The 20,419-nt window shown below is 43.9% G+C and overlaps 1 protein-coding gene across 1 annotated transcript in view; it reads right to left on the minus strand.

The window, feature by feature from the left end:
- Positions 1 to 395: 395 nt before the first annotated feature.
- Positions 396 to 20,419, minus strand: part of NALF1 (NALCN channel auxiliary factor 1) — a 588,087-nt gene continuing 568,063 nt past the window's right edge. The window contains exon 4 of the mRNA XM_081551424.1: positions 396 to 1,587. Within this exon, the coding sequence (XP_081407550.1) occupies positions 1,298 to 1,587 (290 nt within the window). The 3' untranslated portion in view covers positions 396 to 1,297. The remainder of the gene's footprint in view (positions 1,588 to 20,419) is intronic.

The following is a 20,419-nucleotide window of genomic DNA, read 5'->3' on the forward strand; positions in this document are numbered from 1 at the left end:
TTGAAAAGAAGGTCTTTTCCATAATGCTGAATTGCATACACTTTATACCTGGAGGAATTAAAACCCCTGTGTGGGGGAATACCGGGGTGAGATGGTCTAGATTCTGTATGCAGCAGGTGTCTACGCATGTCTGCCAACTCCCCTGCAGCAGAAAAGGAGGGGAAAGAAGCCCAGATTTGAGTCCTCGGAATCCTGTCCCCCGACAGTGGGCGGCACGTGCTCGAGTATTCCCGCAACAGAACTGAAATCCTAATGAAAGCCCAGCCACCTGCGGGCTTCGAGGGATGGGGGTCCCCATTTCCTCACACCCCCTACCCTTGGTGGCTGCCTCCAACCACCTGACCAGCGAGGAAGGCCCGGGGCCCTTGGGATGAACCCAACGGAGTTCAAGGTAATTTTCTTTGCTCTTTTATTTTCAACATAAAGATGTGTTAACTGTCTGATGCCACCTGTTAAGGAGAGCACTTGTTTGTTCAGCTAGAAGGGGGCCCCCTTTGCACAACAGCGGCTCAGAGGCCCAGCGGAGCAGGCGCTGCGCCCACTGCGGTGGCGACAAGGGCTGAAGCAAGCGGATGGCATCTGCTGGGGAGGGAGTCCCCGGGCGGGCGGGCTGCGGGGTGGGGAGGGCCGGTGTGGGGGGCGTGGGTTCCTTAGGCAGGAGGGAGACTTAGGGAGCTTTTTTTTTTTTCCTGTTTTCATTTTTTTTTGTCTTTTTTTTCTTTTTTAAGATTTTTTTGTGTGTTTGTGTGTGTGTTGTAGTTTTTTTTTGTTGTTTTTTGTTTGTTTGTTTTTTTGCTATACCGCAAGGTCATAGCTGTCATTCCGCTAATAGAAACAGGACATGAGACAGAACTATCTGATGAACACACACAATGACTAGAAATATATATATATATATAGAGAGAGAGAGAGAGAGAGACAGTGAAAAGACTTAGTTTACCTCTGAGAAACCATCCCGCAAAATAAAGCCTGTGTTAACAAGTGCAAAAACAAAACAAACAGATAAACTCAAGTCCAAAGGAAAGCAAAGAAAACCTCCAAACATTAAAACACAGTGTATAAAATGGTGTGAGAAACCGAAGTCACTTTCCAGCTTTTAGTCCGTAAAAAGCTGTGTGTGTGTGTGTGTGTGTGTGGTGTGTGTGTGTGTGTGTGGTGTGTGTGTGTGTGTCTCCTGGTTTGGATTCAGGCCATCCAGGCCCTGCGCCAAGAGATGCGCGTGCAGGTCCGGTACCCAGGCGGGGATGCGCACGGGCGGGCGGCCGGGGCGGCGAGGACGCTCCAGGGTGCGGAGTCCCTACTCCTCACTGGCCGAGCGTTCGTCCAGCGCGTGGACGCCCCCGACACCCAGGGCCGTGGCGTTGTGCGCCGCCGAGGCCGTGAGGACCGTGTGGAGAAGCATCAGCACGAGGACGCACAGTCTAAGTCTGCTGGGGCCCAGCCTGGGCGCCGCCGAGGCTGAGAGCGACGTCCGGGGGCAGGGGCGGCCTCTGTCCGCCGCCCCCTGGGAGGGGCTCTTGGGTTTTGCTTCTCTCCTGACGTCACAGCATTCTGGTTCATCATTGGTTAGAAAGGTTTCGTAGAGCCCTGGGTGGGGGATGAAGAAAGCGCAGGGTTAGCCGGGGGGAGGTGGACAGGAAGGCGCTCAGAGCAGAGGGCAGTGGAGGACCTTAATGTCTGATCCACCGCATCGTCATAGCGAGTGTAGCGGAGAGTCGCAGCACTACAGTCTGGGTCAGTGGGCCACCGTGCTCTCAAACCAGCACTTTCAGGTTCCTCGCTGTTCTTTTTTGGACTCTTGGTGGTCACCCCCTGAAAGTTCTGGCTTGTGATGGATATTCGGGGATGAAAGATTTCATTACGTCCAAATCAGAACCCCACGTTCTGGATCCATGTGGTGACACCAAAGACATTCAGCCACCTTTTTTTTTTTTAATTTAATAGGACTGTGATTAGTTAATGCAACGCATAAAGTGACACCACCTAGTTATACTTTAGCATATTTAGGATATTTCATTTAGGAAACAACCACCCAATTGTAATACCAGAGCTACAGGGACCATGTCAATAATCACTTCCTTTCCGGAACCTCACCACGGTTCACATCTCCCTTTCTGGTGAATTGGCTTAACCATCTACACACAAAGTGGGTGATCCTTTTCCAAATACATCTCTTATTCTTCCATTTGCTATTATCCTATTGATGACTGCTTAAACGGAAGCGTTTCTTGTCTTCCGCCTGGACCTCTGCCCCATCCCTTTCCCTTTCCAATCCTCCAGGATTGCTTTTCAGTCATTGTGGGTGTAACTCTCCCTCTTATTTTCTCTCCTTTGTTTTCCTTGCCTAGTCACAAAATCTCAGTCTCTCTTGTCTTTCCCCTTCTTCCTCTAAAAATACACACTGTGTATTTTAAATTAACAAATGGATATTTTGAAAACTTTTGAGGGGTGAAAAAATGAAACAACTGGCTATCTATAACCTTTCCAATCTCTTTTTACATCATATATAACATTTTTATGAGATTACTTAAGCCATTTTGTATCTTTTCTTCTTACTTGACCGAAACATTTTCTCATGAGAGCATGGTGTTTCTACACAAATTTTATTGTTACTCTCAAGCCTGAAAAATTTAAAAATGATGATAGAGTAGCTGTAAAGATTAAATACGATTATGTATGTAAAGTGCTTGACTCAGGACATAGCACAGAGAAATAACTTGAAAAAATCTGGCTACTCTGAATTGTAATCACTATTCTTAATAATGTCTCAGGCTTCCCTGGTGGCTCAGATAGTAAAGAATCCACCTGCCAAAGCAGGAGACCCGGGTTCCATCCCTGGGTCAGGAAGATCCCCCTGAAGAAGGGAATGGCAACCCACTCCAGTATTCTGACCTGGAGAATCCCATGGATGGAGGAACCTGGCGGACTACAGTCCATGGGGTCACAAAGAGTCAGACATACACAATAATGTCTCATGGACTCTACTTAATTCATGAAATCTAGTCTCCTGTCTTCTCTTTCAGACTCACTTACGGCTCAGGGCTCCAGACATCCTGAACTACTGGCAGTTCTCAGATCATGTGACACTTTCAGTCAAATCTGTACCACACAGCCCAAGCTTACTTTCTGGAACTTTCTCCATCAATTCATAACTTTAAGTTCTCCTTCAATAGAGCAATTTTTTTTTTCTTTTAATCACAATCGCTCATTTTCATGTCAATTTCCTTCCTTATGTGTCACTGTAAGAGCAAAAACTATACAGTATCAGCCTCACATTCCCAATATGTTGCAGAATGTCTGAATAAAATAGATACTTAATGAGATTTGTTACATGAATAAACTCAATATATATTTACTCAGTAAAAGAGTCTATTAAATAATATATTATACAATACAATCTTCATTTCTTAAAAAAATGACCAAGGTATCCTTATAATGATGCTTACAATAGTCATTTCTTCTTAGGCATTCAAAGGTAAACTTCACCTTCGCCTAGGTAGAATATGGAAAAAAAACTGAATTAATGAGGTCTGCAGCTCTGACAATTTTATTGTATGATATTTTCTTTTTTCAAATATGATACCTCATTGGTAGACTAATCATTTATTGACGTATATGTTTTTTCAAAATTATATTCTTCAAAGAAGAGAGTTTATAGTTAAGATTATAACAAGAGAAATCTAAAGGGCATTTAGATCAACATTTTGGAATGTTAACAGTCAGAATACAGAACACGTTTAACAATGTCATCCAAATAATAAGTTCTTCCCAAGTTGCTCAGAACCAGCTTGCTGGTTTATACCTGAAGACATTTCAGAAAAAAATAAGGTAATTCATTCAGGTCAATACATGTACACTTCTTGACTAAAAAATTAATACTCTTTCTTTTTCCCTTTTTCTCTTGTCCATTTGTTAATAAGAATTTTTATTCACAGTTACACATTCATATTAGTCATCAAATACTTCTACAAGATACATTATTAAAAAATTCGTCCACCCTCCCATCTCAAATTCTTCCTCCTCAGAGGCAAATATTGCCCGTCTTTTCTTTCTTTCTGTACTAGCTCCATTTCTAGAAATAATGTGCTTTATGCTTTTCTTGATTTTTCATTTTTTTTTTATCACTATCTGTAGATCTCACCCTCCCCAGGACACGTGAGGATAAAACATTCATTCTGAGCCTTCTCCAGGCAAAAGTAACCCCCATTCCTCTGTGGTGTAGCAAGTTTAATACGTATGTTCCTTTATTAGGATGCTGTAAAAACAAATCTCAACTCAGATGTGCAGTGAACTTTTATTTTCTGTTCTTATTCCAGTTTTTCCTAGAGATAATGATTATCTTAGAGTTTCCTACGTACTTACTAATTCAACACCCAGTACTTTGCCAACTCTTTCCTATCAGCTTTATTTTCCTAAACTATCTCCTGCAGTCTTTAACCATCTGGGCTGGTTGCTTTTATGCCTAACGCACAGATTCCAGCCTGAAAACTCCAAAGAATTTCCCTCTTGGCAATGCTGGCAGCCTCTCTCCTTTCTCTTTTTGCATATTCCTCTTAGCTCATTTTGGTGGACCAGGCATCTAGTATTTTCATAAGGACAAATTCTAGAATAAATTTCTGAGAAGCTGTATGCCTAAAATGCTTATCTCACATTTAACTGATCATTTGGCTGATTGTGGAATTCCGGTCTAGAAATTCTTATCCTTCAGATTTATTTGAGCACTACTCCCATAATTTTTCCCCACGTGGCTCAGTGGTAAAGAAGCCGCCTGCCAATGCAGGAGACACAGGGGACTCAGGTTTGATCCCCAGGTCGGGAAGATCCCCTGGAGGAGGAAATGGCAACCCACTGCAGTATTCTTGCCTGGAGAATCCCATGGACAGAGGAGCCTGACCGTCCATGAGGCTGCAAAGAGTTGGACGTGACTGAGAGACTAACACCATATAATAATTTTATTGAGGTTGTCTCTTTTTAAAAATGATGACACTGTAATTTCCAAGAGCTCTTTTATATAAACTCTGGATTTTTTCTGAGGTGGCTGTGCTCACTCCACAGTTGCAGGACACGCTTTTATCGCTCTGGGGTTCTTAATAGTGCTTTTGTTTTGTCCTGTTTCATTTTCTCCCAGCGTGTGTTCTGTTTTCTCCAGGTTGCTTTTCTCTTCTTTGTTTGCCTCTTTTTATTTTATTTTTTTAATGTGGGAAGCCCTGCTTATGTCTGTCACCCAGTCCAACCATCCCTAAAAATAGGGTTCCCCTTCCACAAAGGAATTTGCCAGCATTTTTCTCTGCCGAGGGAGCGTGGGTTGTGGAGATGCAACTGCCTCATAAACAGACTTCCACCTGGTCCCCTTGTGTTGTCACCCCCTCCGAAGTGTTCCATGGTGTCGATTCCTGTGTCTGGGTGGAGTCTGTTGAGAAATCTAGTTGACTCCTTGCTTCCTCTCTGCTGCTTTAGCGTTGGTTTCCCCAGGCATCAGCAAATCCTTTCGCAGGCACCCATCTTCTTTCTGGCTTCTACGAGGGCTTGGTGGTTGTCGCCTCGTCCAGTCTTCCATCCTTCTGGATTTACGCCTGGTAACACTGTCTTTCTCCCGGGTCCGCCCAGAAAGCCTTCCTATGCTCTTCCCTCCATCAGGCTGCTCTGTCCTTGGCTCTGGTCACCCCTCCAGCCAGGACTGCTGCCTGCAGCTGGATCCAGCCTGTCTCGGGGTCTCCCTGGAAACTCCCTGAGTCTGAGCACAGGCCCTGGGCAGCCGCCTCCAATAACCAGGGCACCTGTGAAAGCCAAACCAGCCTCAGATTTTTTTTTTTTTCCATCTGCTGAATAACCTTCTTCCCTTACTCCCTCACAGGTGTGGTTCAGAGTTCCTCCTGCTCAACCACCTGGACCCAGACATTTCCTGAGAAAGCCAACTTAGAGCAACTAACTCTTCCTCCTCATTCAAAGGAGCCGTAAGGACGTATTACCAAATGAAAAGAAAGAATTTTTCCAATAATAATCTCATTGCACAAATACATAAGGGGATGAACAAAGGACAAAAGCAAATTTTCAGTTAACGAAATGTTGTTCTGATACATTTTGCTACAAACTCTTCTCTTTGCAATCTCTAATGAACCATTATCTATCTGACATTGAACTATAATAACTGTATTCTTGATCTTTTTATATTTTTCTCTGTACCGTGTTGTACATTGAAGAGTTTCACGATGATTTGAAAGGACAGTTCAATTCCCTTACACTTACTGTCAGACCTGTAGTGCCTGTTCTTGCTTCAGCATCAGGTAACAACATTTGCAAACATTTAGAAGTGTTTCTTTCCCATTTCCTTTGTTGTTTATCTAATCATTTGCAATTGAATTTAAGTGCATATCTTCTAATTTTTTAAATATGTGCAATTATTAATTCTACTAGAACTTACCTTTTACTTAAAAAAATCACACATTTGGACAAATTTGTCTGATTATCAGGATCATTGATGAGGAAGTTTATCAAAAATTTACTTCCTTTAACTTCTAATCCCTCATCATTTTTGAGGCTACAATCAGACATCTGAAACTTATTTATTATCAAACTACTAACATTTTATATCTTCCCCTCAATGATTGTTAATAATATTTGCATATTATTTTAAACATACCTTACTCAGGGATTATTCAGTTGCATTTAATAGAAACTTACTAAGAGCTAATTTAGGCAACAAAACCAAACCAAAGCAAGAACAGCTAATGGGAGGAATATGACAAAAGTTCAAGGCTATTCTATAGTTAAAATTATAGTTTTTCTAGTCATGCATGAATGGGATGTAAGAGTTGGACCATAAAGAAGGCTGAGCACTGAAGAATTGATGCTTTTGAACTGTGGCTGGAGAAGACTCTTGAGAGTCCCTTGGGCAGCAAGGAGATCAAACAGTCAATTTTAAAGGAAATCAACCCTGAATATTCACTGGAAGGACTGATGTTGAAACTTCAATACTTTGGCCACCTGATGTGAAGAGCCAACTCACTGGAAAAGATCCTGATGCTGGGAAAGATTGAGCACAGGAGGAGAAGGGGACGACAGAGGATGAGATGGTTGGATAACATCATTGACTCAATGGACATGAGTTTGGGCAAATTCCAGGAGACGGTGAAGGACAGGGAAGCTTGGTGTGCTGCAGTCAGTCCATGGGGTCACAAAGAGTCAGACACGACTGAGCTAATGAACAACAACAACGGCCTTTCTTCACTTCATCTTGTCTCTGTCCCTTTCTGTCCAAGCTGGCCGTGTTTTTGCTAATATAAAATTCTCACTGACTTAGTGAGACTCCGAGTCACAAGGGTTCACCCCATTAGACAAGAAGCTCCCGTTTCTAGATAGTCCCTGCTATACTTTTGGCTGCACCTCAAAGGGCTGAGGGGAATCTATGAGTCACACCTAATCGCTTCAAAAGCCTTTTATGTAACTTAATGCTCTGACCTTCCAAACTTTCTGAGGTCGTAGAATGGTTGTACAGAGACATCCTCAGGATTTTTGTTTTGTTTTCTCTAGGGCATGATTTCCTAAGAACAATTTTTCTTTTCTTAAAAATTAAAAAAAAATTTTTTAATCTTAAAAAAAATTTTTTTTTAAATCTTTTGCCATCTCGGTAGACTGAGATGTTCCAAAATCATCAAATCCTGGTTTCTCATTGTTTAATAATTATTCTTTCAGTGTATGTCTCTCCTTTTGCATTTTATTATAAGTAGCAAGAAAAAAACAGGTCACACCTTAAATATTTGCTTGGAAATCTCAGCTATGGAGCCAACATCATCACTTGGCATCTCTGCTTTCCAGATAACTGCAGACACAATTTTGCTACCTTTTCTTTCTTTTAAAATCTATTGATAATACTTTTGGCTGTGTTGGGTCTTAGTTTCTGCATAGGGTTTCACTAGTCTCGGCTCATGGGCTTAGTTGCTCTGCGGCATGTGGGATCTTGGTTCCCTGACCAGGGATTGAACCTGTATCCTCTGCCTTGGAAGGCTGACTTTTAATCACTGGACAACCAGACAATTCCCCTTTGCTAAGCTTTCTGATACTGCTGAAGATGTGTCCAATTTCCATGAACACACTGCTCATTCCCTTCTGAGCCCTCCCTGGCAGTTTTGAATGATCATATTCCTACTAACATCCTTTTGAATGCAATCTGGGCTTTTTCTATCATGCTTCTCAGAATTCTTTCAACTTACTCCACTGCCTGGTTCCAAATGCATTTCTGCATCTCTAGTTAATCCTAAAGGAAATCAACCCTGAATATTCAGTGGAAGGACTAATGCTGAAGCTGAAGCCCCAATACTTTGGCTGCATGATGTGAAGAATCAACTCATGAGAAAAGAGCCTGATGCTGTGAAAGATTGAAGGCAGGAGGAGAAGGGAGCAATAGAGGATGGGATGGTTGGATGGCATTACCAACTCAATGGACATGAGTTTGAGGTTTGAGCAAACTCCGGGAGATAGCAAAAGACAGGGAAGCCTGGCGTGCTGCAGTCCAAGGGGTCGCAGAGAATCAGACACAACTTAGCAACTAAACAACAGCAAAGGCATTTGTTACAGCTGCGCTCCACTTCTATGTGCCAGAATCCCTGTTCATTTTCTATTTATCGCTGCTATAAAAAGCTGTCACAGACATCAGAGTGGCTTAAAATGGCACCCAGATGTAGCCTCACAGCTCAATAGGTTGGACACTGGGCTGATTTTGACTCTTGTCAAAGTAAAGTAGAGACATGAGTCAAAACCAGCCCAGGCTCCAACCTATTGGGTTGTGAGCTTACACCTGGATGCCTTTTTAACCCAGGATGATGTCGGTGACAATATCTTATGAGACTGAAATCAAGGCGTTGGCCATGATTCTCCAAACTGGGTCAGGAGGCTGGCAGAATTCAGTTTCAAGTGGCTATAATGCTGAGCTCTCTGCTACCTTGATGGTTGCTGCCTGGAGACTCTGAGCATCCAGAGACCTCCTGGGTCCCTGGGTCATGGCCCCTTTCTCCGTCTTGAAATCCAACAACAGTGGGTTGAGTCCTTCCCATGCTGTCCATTTCTATGATCTCTCTTTCAGCTTCATCTTTCTGGCTGACCCTTCTGTATTCTGCGATTACGTTGGTTCGGCCTGGATAACCCAGGACAATGTTGCTATTTTAAGGTCAGCTGATTAGCCACCTTAATGCCATGTGAAAAGCCTTTTTTGCCATGTAATGTGCCATATTCATGGGCTTATCAGGAGAGACCACAGGGGCTAAAATCTTGGCTACAACACAGATGTTATATCCTTCTCATTTCACTGAGGGTTGGGATACCTTGATGACATCTCTTTGGATATTTCATATATTTGTTGTTTTCTTTTTTTTGAATTGGAATTTGATATATCACTTTTTATTTATTTTTTTGGTAAATTAATTTATTTAATTGGAGGCTAATTATTTTACAATATTGTGGTGGTTTTTGCCATACATTGACATGAATCAGCCATGGGTGTACATGCGTTCCCCATCCTGAACCTCCCTCCCACCTCCCTCCCCATCCCATCCCTCAGGGTAGTCCCAGTGCACCGGCCCTGAGCATCCTGTCTCATGCATCAAACCTGGACAGGTTGTTTTCTAAAATTTCAAGAAGTTGTATCTCCACGTGGCTTCTTCACAGCTTCTCCTGCTGGGGCTCTCACAATCTGACCATGGTTTTCTTCCACACTGGAGAAATTCCTTCTAGCATGGCTTTGATTATAAATTCCTTTCCCCACTTCCACCTTCATACCATTTTTGTTGTTCCATTTTGTTTTATCCACATGGGGTGGACTCTGGTCCTTCCCGGCCATGCTTCTTCCTCTTGTCACCTTCAGTTGTCACATCTGTCCTGGAGGCAGGATTGTCCTCAGGATGAGTGAGCAGAGATGAAATGGGCAAATGGCAGCTCCCTTCCTGACACCCCCAAAAGTCCTTAGGAGGAAGGCTTCCTCACACCCGTCCAGGAAACTCATTCAGTGTCTAGAGAGTGGATCCTGGCTTTTGTGGGCAGACGCCCCGCTGCACAGGCAGGACTGTGCAGCGAGAATCTGTTGTCTCAGACGTCAGCTCAGGGCCTTTAACCCATCACCGAGCTCCTGCTCCTTCTGTTCTTCTCTCTCTCTGTCCCCAGAGCAGCTGGTGGTCGCCACAGGCTCCCAGTGGCAGAACGGTCCCCGCCTGGGCTGTGGTCTGCTCTCTGGGCCTGCTCTGCACACAAGCTGCTGTGTTCCCCAGAGGCCTGCACCTGCCTCTGCCCTCTGGTACATTTTTAAAAACAGTCTCTGTTTTAGCCGTGTCCCACTTCCTAGGTTTTATAGCTTCCATGAATGTATCCCGTTTTGCAGTTTTTACTTCAACTTCAGTAAGAGTTAAGAGACAGGCGGGAAGTCAAAGTCTGGCTTCAGCTTGCCACCTTGAACCAGAAGTCACACCCAGACTTAAATGCAGAGGTCTACTCATTACCAAGACTACTTTTTGGAGGGCTTCCCAGCGGCGCTAGTGGTAAAGAAACCGCTGGCCAATGAAGGAGACATATGAGATGCAGACTCAGTCTTTGAGTTGGGAAGATCCTCTGGAGAAGGGAATGGCAACCCACTCCAGTATTCTTGCCTGGAGAGTCCCATGGACAGAGGAGCCTGGCAGACTACAGTTCATGGGGTCGCAAAGAGTCAGACACGACTGAAGGGACTTAGCACAAGACCACTTTTTACCGCCACATAAACCTTAGTGTTGCAAAAAATAGTTTCTGAAATTAGTGTTTCACCTTTAATATCCTTCTGTTTTATATTTGCTACAACAGTGGTTTCACATGCATATAACCTAGTATTTATTTAGAAATAACATACAAAAAATACATAATTAGCACCAGTATCCAAATCATATCCACTTTTTTAAAAAAGGTAAAAATAAAATAACTGACCTGTAGAGATTTTGCTAAATTTCTGGGATTATTTTATCTTTGGACTGGTAAAGCAATATAAAATGAGAAGTCAATCTCAGAAATCTAGAAAAAAAATTCCAAATCATAGTAACCATCTGTAGAAAGAGTAAGACTTAGGAGCATCTATGTATTCATAATCTTTACAGTATCTTTTTAAGGCAAGGGCAAATTGTAAATAATTAAAGTATGCTGTTTTTGTTGTTTAGTTGCTAAGTTATGTCCGACTCTTTACGACCCCATGGACCATAGCCCGCCAGGCTCCTCTGTCCATGGGATTCTCCAAGGAAGAATCCTGGAGCGGGCTGCCATTTCCTTCTCTAGGGGATCTTCCCGACTCAGAGACTGCACCCACATCTCCTGCATCAGCAGGTGGATTCTTTACTGCTGAGCCATCAGAGAAGCCCCCAATTAAAGTATACATTTGAAATTGATTAGTTTTATCTTTGAAAAGAGTAGAGGCAAATGTGTCAGACCCATATGATCAATTTGAAGGCTGATATCACTTTTAGCTCTAAATACTCCATCCTTAACTATGAACACCTAGCAATCCACTTATCTCCTGGAGAACAGTAAGTATTTGTCTAATGAAGGAGAGAAACAAAAGGATCGTGCATTAACACCATTGAGCTGTAAGAGATTGTTTCAGTGGATTGAATATATTAGCACGTGGATATAACCAACAAAGGTCCGTCTAGTCAAAGCTATGGTTTTTCCAGTAGTCATGTACGGATGTGAGAGTTGGACTATAAAGAAAGCTGAGCACTGAAGAATTGATGCTTTTGAACTGTGGTGTTGGAGAAGACTCTTGAGAGTCCCTTGGACTCAAGGAGATCCAACCAGTCCATCCTAAAGGAAATCAGTCTTGAATATTCACTGGGAGGACTGATGCTGAAGCTGAAGCTCCAATACTTTGGCCACCTGATGCGAAGAACTGACTCATTGGAAAAGACCCTGATGCTGGGAAAGATTGAAGGTGGGAGGAGAAGGGGACGACAGAGGATGAGCTGGTTGGATGGCATCACTGACATGATGCACATGAGTTTGAGTAGGCTCCAGGAGTTGGTGATGGACAGGGAGGCCTGGCGTGCTGCAGTCCATGGGGTTGTAAAGAGTCAGACACGACTGAGTGTGTCTGAACTGAACTGAACTGATAACCCAATAGTAAAACATCAGTACAAGTATCAGGAATCAGGAAGAAAAGGGATATAGCGTCTCAAGAACTGGCCACACAAGTGCCTGCCTGTGTAAAGGTCGTTCAGAGAGAACAGCTAAGTGCACGCTAGACAGAAGACAGATTGCTCTCAAAACTGAAAACTGTACTGAATGAAGATCAAAGGCCCACACTGAAATGGCAGAGAAGTCCTACTAAGAATTCACTCATTTCCTAAGACCATAAGCTAAATTTAGGGATAAATTAGAAATGGCTCAACAGAGAACTTCTTCAACAAAGGGTCCTAAATTTTTCTAGGATTTTACCAAAAGAACAAAGACTGTCTTCTGCAGCCAGAGAGTCTTTGGCTCAACAGAACTAACATATAGCTGATAAATATCACATGTTACATTGTTATTTCCCTAAAATGGTTACAGTGATATTTTTAGTTATGAAAAATTTATTCTAGGTAAATAAAGAAGAAAAAAATGTATCGGATGAAGAACATATTTGCTCAACAAATACATCATTTAATTTTCCACTGCATCCTTGATGATTCCTTTTAGGGTGGCCTTGATGTAGACTTCACAGGAAGGGGTGAAGGAGAGGCATGTGGACTCCTGGAGGAAGAGCCCACACCCTAGACACAGCTGTTTTCACCTGTGCAAACCATCAGAGCCAGGGGCTGCTGATGGGACAGAAAGACTGTGTTCTTCCTCCTATTCGAAGTACCAAGGGCTTCCCTGGTGGCCCAGTTGGTAAAGAATCCGATTGTGATGCAGGAGACACAGGTTCAAGTACTGGGTCGGGAAGATCCCCTGGAAGAGGAAATGGCAACCCACTGCTGTGTTCTTGCCTAGAGAATTCCATGGACAGAGGAGCCTGGTATGGGCTACAGTCCCTGAAGTCATGAGAGTCACACAGGACTGAGCAACTAAACCACCACCACCACCACCAGGGATTGGAACCACGTGTGGCTCGTCAAAGTCACTCGAGGCAAGGAACAAGAATCTTGGCTTATTCTTGTTCTTATAATGATTATTCTCCTAATCTTGACTCCTCTTCCACCCCCACGATCCAGCTATGGTTTCAAGGTGCCTTCATTTTTCTGCTTGGGTTGCCCTTACGGATGGGAAGGCTGTGTATGGGGTTTCATGAAGTGCATTTCCAGAATTCAGAGAAACTCGTTTACCTGTGTCACATGAGTCTAGGAGGAGGTGAAAAAAGTGGATCTCTCCTAGATGTTTGATCCCCTGGAGAAGGAAATGGCAACCCACTCCAGTATTCTTGCCTGGATAATTCCAGGGACAGAGGAGCCTGGTGGACTGGGACAGTCCATGGGGTCACAAAGATTTGGACATGACTGAATGACTTAAGTTCAGCATTGTTACCCACGAAGAAAACTGCATGGTCCTGGTTAAGGAAATTACCTATTATGTTCCATTTCTACTTATTGTTGCTGTTTTTCCCCTGTGAAGTGCCACGGTGCAGCTCACACACTGTAAATCAGTGTTATGCGTTGGTAGGTTACTCAGTCTTTTTTAATTTGGAAATCCTTAGTAACTGTGACTCTGCAAAGGAAATAGCCTTAAAAACAGGAAACTGCTTTAAAAAAAAGCCGACGGCTGTGGAGCCTCAAACCGTGACTGGCAATTGAAGAGACAGTTTTGCTAATGCTTTGATCCATCCACGAATGTATTTAGAGTACTAACAACACTTCCTGCTTTTCTTTCTAAAAAAGAGAAACAGACTTTCTATGTAATCACAGAATATGCTCAAACCATCCCAACGTGTGTGTGCTCTCCTGCCTACACATACACACACACACACACACACACACACACACGTTGATGGCTTCAAGACATGAAAACACCTCATAAATAGACCCTGACTTCAAATATGTGCTTTCTTTTCAATGAGGTAGGGGGAAATTATTTTCTTAATGTGATCACCAGTTTTTGAAGCATTAAATGTAGGCAAAAATAGTTGTGATTTTCATCAAAATGTTTTTACTCAAAACAAATGCCAAAACTTAGTTTGTTATACTAGGACTCTAATGAAAAGCTAACATTCTAGAATTGTTAGTGGATGAAGTAAGAAAATCAGTTTCAGTATGTGAGAGTCAATATTAAATTTAACGAAAAGAATATTAACTAGAATGATTATCTTTGTCAGATGTGAACTGAACTGACTTCCAATAGTTTTGACATTCGAAGCAGGACATTCAAGTGAAAATCAAGTGTATAAGATAGCAATTTTTTAAAAAGGAATTATAAACATATTGGAAGAAATGAGACTGATGGCAGGAAGGTGGATGTTTGGGGAATGAGCTATAGGTCCATTTAAAGAGGATATGGCTCATTAGAAGGCAGACTTCCATATAAAATAAAGTCATATCTTAGAGTCACACATATTTTCCACAGACTGAGATTCTTACATGTCGTTTGACAAAGGATGGTATCAGGTATACTGCTGTTGTTGTTGTTGAGTCTCTAAGTCATGTCTGACTCTTTGCGACCCCAAGGATTGCAGCATGCCAGGCTTCCCTGTCCTTCACCAACCCCCGGAGTTTGCTCAAACTCATGCCCATTGAGTCGGTGGTGATGCCATCCTACCACCTCGTCCTCTGTTGACTCCTTCTCCTCCTGCCCTCAATCTTTCCCATCGTCAGGGGCTTTTCCAATGAGTCGGCTCTTTGCATCAGGTAGCCAAAGTATTGGAGCTTCAGCCTCAGCCCTTCCAATGAATATTCAGGGTTGATTTTCTTTAGGATGGACTGGTTTGATCTCCTTGCAGTCCAAAGGTATCAGGTGCCTTAGTTGTTTATTCTCTGTTACAGCGTCAGGTAGAGCAGCAGGGTTCTGTTGATTCCATCCAGTGGCACTTGGATTACCTCTCTGTTACGCCTCCCAGCTGTTGCTCCCTGAGGTTTACACCAGACCCAGGACTCTGAAGTTTTAACACAACGCAAAGGATCTGATAATGATCGCTAATTAGTCAAGAAGTGCGAAGTGACAGAGATAAAATCCCTGAGAACTGGACATTTTTGGGGTGTGGATAAGGGATAACAGGATCCAACACTCAGTTATGAATCTTCTGTGAGAGACATAGAGTATCTGTTCTTTGATAACAACAAAGGCATGTATTCTGGTTTCTGTTGATTACATTTAAAAACACATATAGAAAGGAGTGTGTGTGTGTGTGTGTGTGTGTGTGTGTGTGTGTGTGTATGCTCAGTAGTATTCCGACTGTTTGTGACCCCATAAACTGCAGCCCACCAGGCTCCTCTGTCCATGGGATTCTCCAGGCAAGAATACTGGAGTGGGTTGCCATTTCCTCTTCCAGGGGATCTTCCCGCCCCAGGGACTGAACCTGCGTCTCTTCCATCTCCTGCCTTGGAAGGTGGGTTCTTTACCATTAGTGCCACCTGGGAAGCCCATAGAGAAGTATATATAATATATAATATGTAATTATATATATATATATAGAAGTGTGTATATATAGAAATATGTAGAAGTATATATACAGAAATATGTAAAGTATATAATATATAGTATATATATAATATATAAATTGGGAAAACATTAAGCTGAGAAGATATGATGAATAGTAAAAATGAGTTTTTGAAGTATGTATCCCTCAGAGGCAATACAGCATAGCCTAATGTGCTAAAAAGCAGATTCCTTGGGCCTCGTCTTTCCTACAAGAAAACAAAGATACAGGAAAAGGAGAATACGCATGAGTGATGGTAGACAGAAAGGGAAGAGGGAGGGAGGGAGGAAGACAGGATTATGTATTAAATTAAGAATTAGACAGATATTAAGAGGAGATATAAAAAAGGAAAAAAGACCAAGCATGTAATGAGAAGGTCACGGTTGAGGGAAGGTTGGCCGCTCCGGTTACAAAGTGAAGTTCTGGTGAGCAGCAAGCAGACAGGAGCACAGTGACCTGTGCTGCTCAGGGAGTCAGACGCCTGCGCTCGCACGGATGGCTTTCGTGTGAACCTGGGAGAAGACTTCGTTCCTCTGATCTTCCGTGGTCTTTTCTGCTCGGTTCAGCTGTTGAGCAGTCATGTTGGATGCACACGGCTGAGAGAAGCCTCTGTCTGCTTCCTCACCGCTCAGACCCTTCTAGGTGATCCCTGGACCCATGAACAGTCCAGACCTCAGTCCTCCTTACAGTCCAGACCCAACCGTCCACACGGCCAACACGAAACCCGCTCTCAAGAGCTCATCAACAGCTCACGTCCTTTCAGCTCTAAACCTCCATCCGACTCCACATACGGAGTTTCCCTAATTAAATGTTCACGATTGCTTCTTTTGTGCTAATTGATGGAGCTCATGATTTTTAATACATTTCATGCTTTTCCTGATGCTCCACATGTTTTAAGTATTCCCTCTTTGCAGAAAGAATAACAAAAAAGAACAGGAATACAAGCCATTCTTTTTGTAAGAGTTGAGACTGGGAATTTGAAAGCTGTCCACAAATCTCATAAAACTGTTATATAAAAAAACGTGCCTGCATTTCCCCCTGACAGGACAAGAGTGGGCTGGAAATGATGGGAACAAACATATTTCCAAAAGGAAGACAGTTTATCTAGAGATAGAATGTTAATTTACCTAGATTTTGCCTTCTTTGCATCAGGATTTCTTTTTTGGAGCAGTTTGAGGTCGGCAGCAATGCCTAGTAGAAAGTAGAGCGATTAGATTTTCCAAACTAAAAAGTCACTAACTGTAGTTTCCTGAGATGAAAAGTTTGCAGATTCAGGTTTAAAATCTTCTGATTAGGAAGCCTTGAAAACCGTGGACACAGCATACACAACAGCTTTGCAAACTGAATGTGGTTTTAAATTCCTTCAAAGGGAGACTCATGAAATCGATGAAAATAATTTACTTGTATAATTAAAACCGAGCCGTATTGGTTAATACTCTTTCTTCTTCATCATTACTCTCTCTGCATAATTATTAGCCTCCAAATCCTCTTGGCTGAGTTCTCTCCTTGCCTTTATAATTCCTTTTTATTGCTGCTTCTCCTCTAATCCCCCAGAACTTCTGAAGTGCACAGAATCTGTCTCCATAGAAAGGTGAGGCCTTACTCTGTTCTTGAACAAACAATACTGAATGTATTTGTTCTAGTCCCAGACCGCCAGGCGTCGCGCTGAGCCGCCAGGACCAGGCGCTGGGCGGCTTAAACGTTAGGACTTGCGGCCTCACGGTTTTGGAGGCGGGTAGCCGAGACCAGGCGGTTGGCTGGGGCGCAGGTGGTGGTCTTCCCTGAGTCTGTCCACACTGCGTTCCTTCCAGTATGCCGTGGGTCCGAATGGCCCTGTTGGACAAGGACGCTGTTGTGAGGTGAGTTGAGGGGTTAGAGCCCTAAATTTCAGCTCCTCCGAATGTGACCATATGTAGAGACAGGACCTTGAAAGCAATGATTCCGCTGGAAGGAGCTCTTTGGAGTGGGCCCAAGTCCAAGGTGGCTCCTATGAAAAGAGGAAATGGACACGCAGGAAGCCCCTGGGTGCACACACAGGGAAGAGCGTGCGAAGGCCCGAGGAGAGAGGTCTCTGGAGAAACGGAGCCGCCAGCACCTTGACCTCGGACGCCTGGCCTCCGGGACTGAGGGGTGACACCCTTCTGTTGGTTAAACCCCCCTGTCTGTGGCATCGCGTTACGGCAGTGCAAGCAAGTTAACATGCTCGCTGGTCAGCAATGGGTTAGAGCCCGTTCTGATGATCTCCTTTTAACCTGATTACCTCCGAGGGTGTGTGTGTGTGTGTGTGTGTGTGTGTGTTAGTCACAGTCATGTCTGATGCTTTGCGACCCCATGGACTATAGCCCACCAGGCTCCTCCATCCATGGGATTCTCCAGGCAAGAATACTGGAGTGAGTTGCCACGCCCTCCTTCAGGGGATCTTCCCGACCTAGGGATCGAACCCAGGTCTCCTGCTTTGCAGGCAGATTCTTTACTATCTGAGCCACCAGGGATGCCTGATTGCCTCCATAAAGACCCTATTTTCATATAAAGTCGCATTCTGAGGAACTAGGGGAAGGGGGTTGGGACTTGAATTGTGGGACAGCAGGCAATTTAACCTGGACACTCAGTTTGGGGGGCATTTAAAATGTAAATTCCACCAGTGAGCTGTCACAGTCTGGATCAGGTGTAAAGCCCTCGTCTTCCAGGTGGGTGAGCAACGTGTGTGATGAATCTGAATAACACTGAACCTGAGTCTTTGCCTGTGACATCAGGGTCAACGTTGAGGGACAAAATGGCTTTTCAAGGAAACAGCGATATTCTTTTCTGGCTCCAATGGAGGAACGCTTTGTTAAGGTGCACCTACTTGCCAGCCCCCTTCCTGGAATCGTCATATCGCTGGCAGACAGACAGACGGGAGGAACCTGGTGGGCTTGCACAGTACACCCCACACCCTCTGCCTTCCTGGGGCCTCTCCCCTCCTTGAACGAGGCTTGTCCACTCATCCTCACAGCAGGGACTGTCAGATGGTCCCCCATTAGTTAATTCATTCACTATTTGTTCACTGAGCACAAACTGTGTCAAACACCTTTGGGGGCACTGCCATAGAACACGTGCCGGGCCATGCTTAGTCACTCGATTGTGTCCGACTCTCTGTGACCCCATGGACTGTAGCCCACCAGGCTCCTCTGTCCGTGGGACTCTCCAGGCAAGAGTACTGGAGAGGGTTGCCATGCCCTCCTCCAGGGGATCTTCCCAACCCAGGGATCAAAGCCAGGTCTCCTGCCTTGCAGGTGGATTCTTTACCAGCTGAGCCACCAGGGGAGCCCAAGAATCCTGGAGTGAGCAGCCTATCCATTCTCCAGTGATCTTCTCAACCCAGGAATCCAACTTGTGTCTCCTGCATTACAGGTGGATTCTTAACCAGCTGAGCTACCAGGGAAGCCATAAACAACATACATGTTCACATAAATCTCCCAAAGCATGAAGAGAATGCCATAGAATATGAAAATTATTCTGCCCCCAAATGAAAATTTTAAAAATGATTTTGAACAATAACTACATCATGGGTAAAAGAACTGACCTCCTAAATTTTTACTAATTTGAAGGAAACTTCATATTAAATGTGAGAGTAAACACTATGATGATCTGATACATTAGCCATTACGACTAAAATGGCCATCTCATCTGGTAATGTCAAACCAAGCCACCAAAGAGACAAGATTTCAAAATTGAGAAGAATTGATTCGTTTTATGTTTTAAAATGCATCGAATGCATCGCTTCCTCATGGGACTCAAACAGACCGAACACAAACCAGACACTCACGTAGGGTCACAATTATTTGGGTAAACATTTTAGAGGTCTTTGTTGTTCAGTCACTCAGTCTTGTCTGACTCTTTGTGACCCCACGGACTGAAGCACGCCAGGCTTCCCTGTCCTTCACCATCTCCCGCAGTGATGGTGCTCAAACTCACGTCCATTGAGTCGGTGATGCCTTGGGTCCTTGTCTTTACCCTTCATAGTAATATATGTGTAGGTCTGTATGTGTGCAGTCTAAAACGTTTGCTAACTAGTCAGACTGAAAAAAACTAGCCTGCTCAGCACAGGCTCCTCCAGAGAACAGTGCCAGACAGTTCTTTCTTTAAGTAGACAGTTCTTTCTTTAAGGTCTATGTAGGAAGTACATGTGATGTTCATTTTTAAGGTACACAATGTTGTGAAATCAGCATATGTGTGTTGAACTGCTGGAGACGGCATCGCACACACCACAGCTGTGTGTCCATCTTCCCTCTCCCTACAGAGGGACCCTGTCCTGCTGGAGTGCAGAAAGCAGACCTTTGCTTCTGGGCTCATTTCTGGACAGACCGATCGACTGGTCACTTCCTGTTTCACGTGATGCAAACACTGGACTAGTAGCCAGGAAACGTGGGTCTATCCTAGCTTCTGCAGTAACAGGTTGGCGGGGGGCGGGTGAGGAGGTGGTAGCTCTGCTTAATCCAGCACAGACGTGGCATCAGACTACATGATGTCTGTGACTCAGGCATGCTCTAAGATTGACCAAGTCATGGGAGATCATCAGAATGTCCAGAGCAGTTTGGTACCCAGGACAGCTAGTAGGTGGTGACGAACGCTTCACAGAGGCTTGGCTGCAGAGATGTTTAACTGCAGACCCAGTTAGCAAACACCTTCACTGGAAAAGGTCTCACCTGTTCTGGGCGATCCCTCTTTGCCCAAAGCTATAGGGCTTCCCTGGTGGCACAGCCGGTAAAGAATCCACATGCAATGCAGGAGACCCATTGGGTCAAGAAGATCCCCTGGAGGAGGAAATGACAACCC

The sequence above is a fragment of the Giraffa tippelskirchi genome, chromosome 12 (genome assembly GCF_054371585.1).
Source record: "Giraffa tippelskirchi isolate mGirTip1 chromosome 12, T2T-mGirTip1v1.2.pri, whole genome shotgun sequence".
Lineage (NCBI taxonomy): Eukaryota > Metazoa > Chordata > Mammalia > Artiodactyla > Giraffidae > Giraffa > Giraffa tippelskirchi.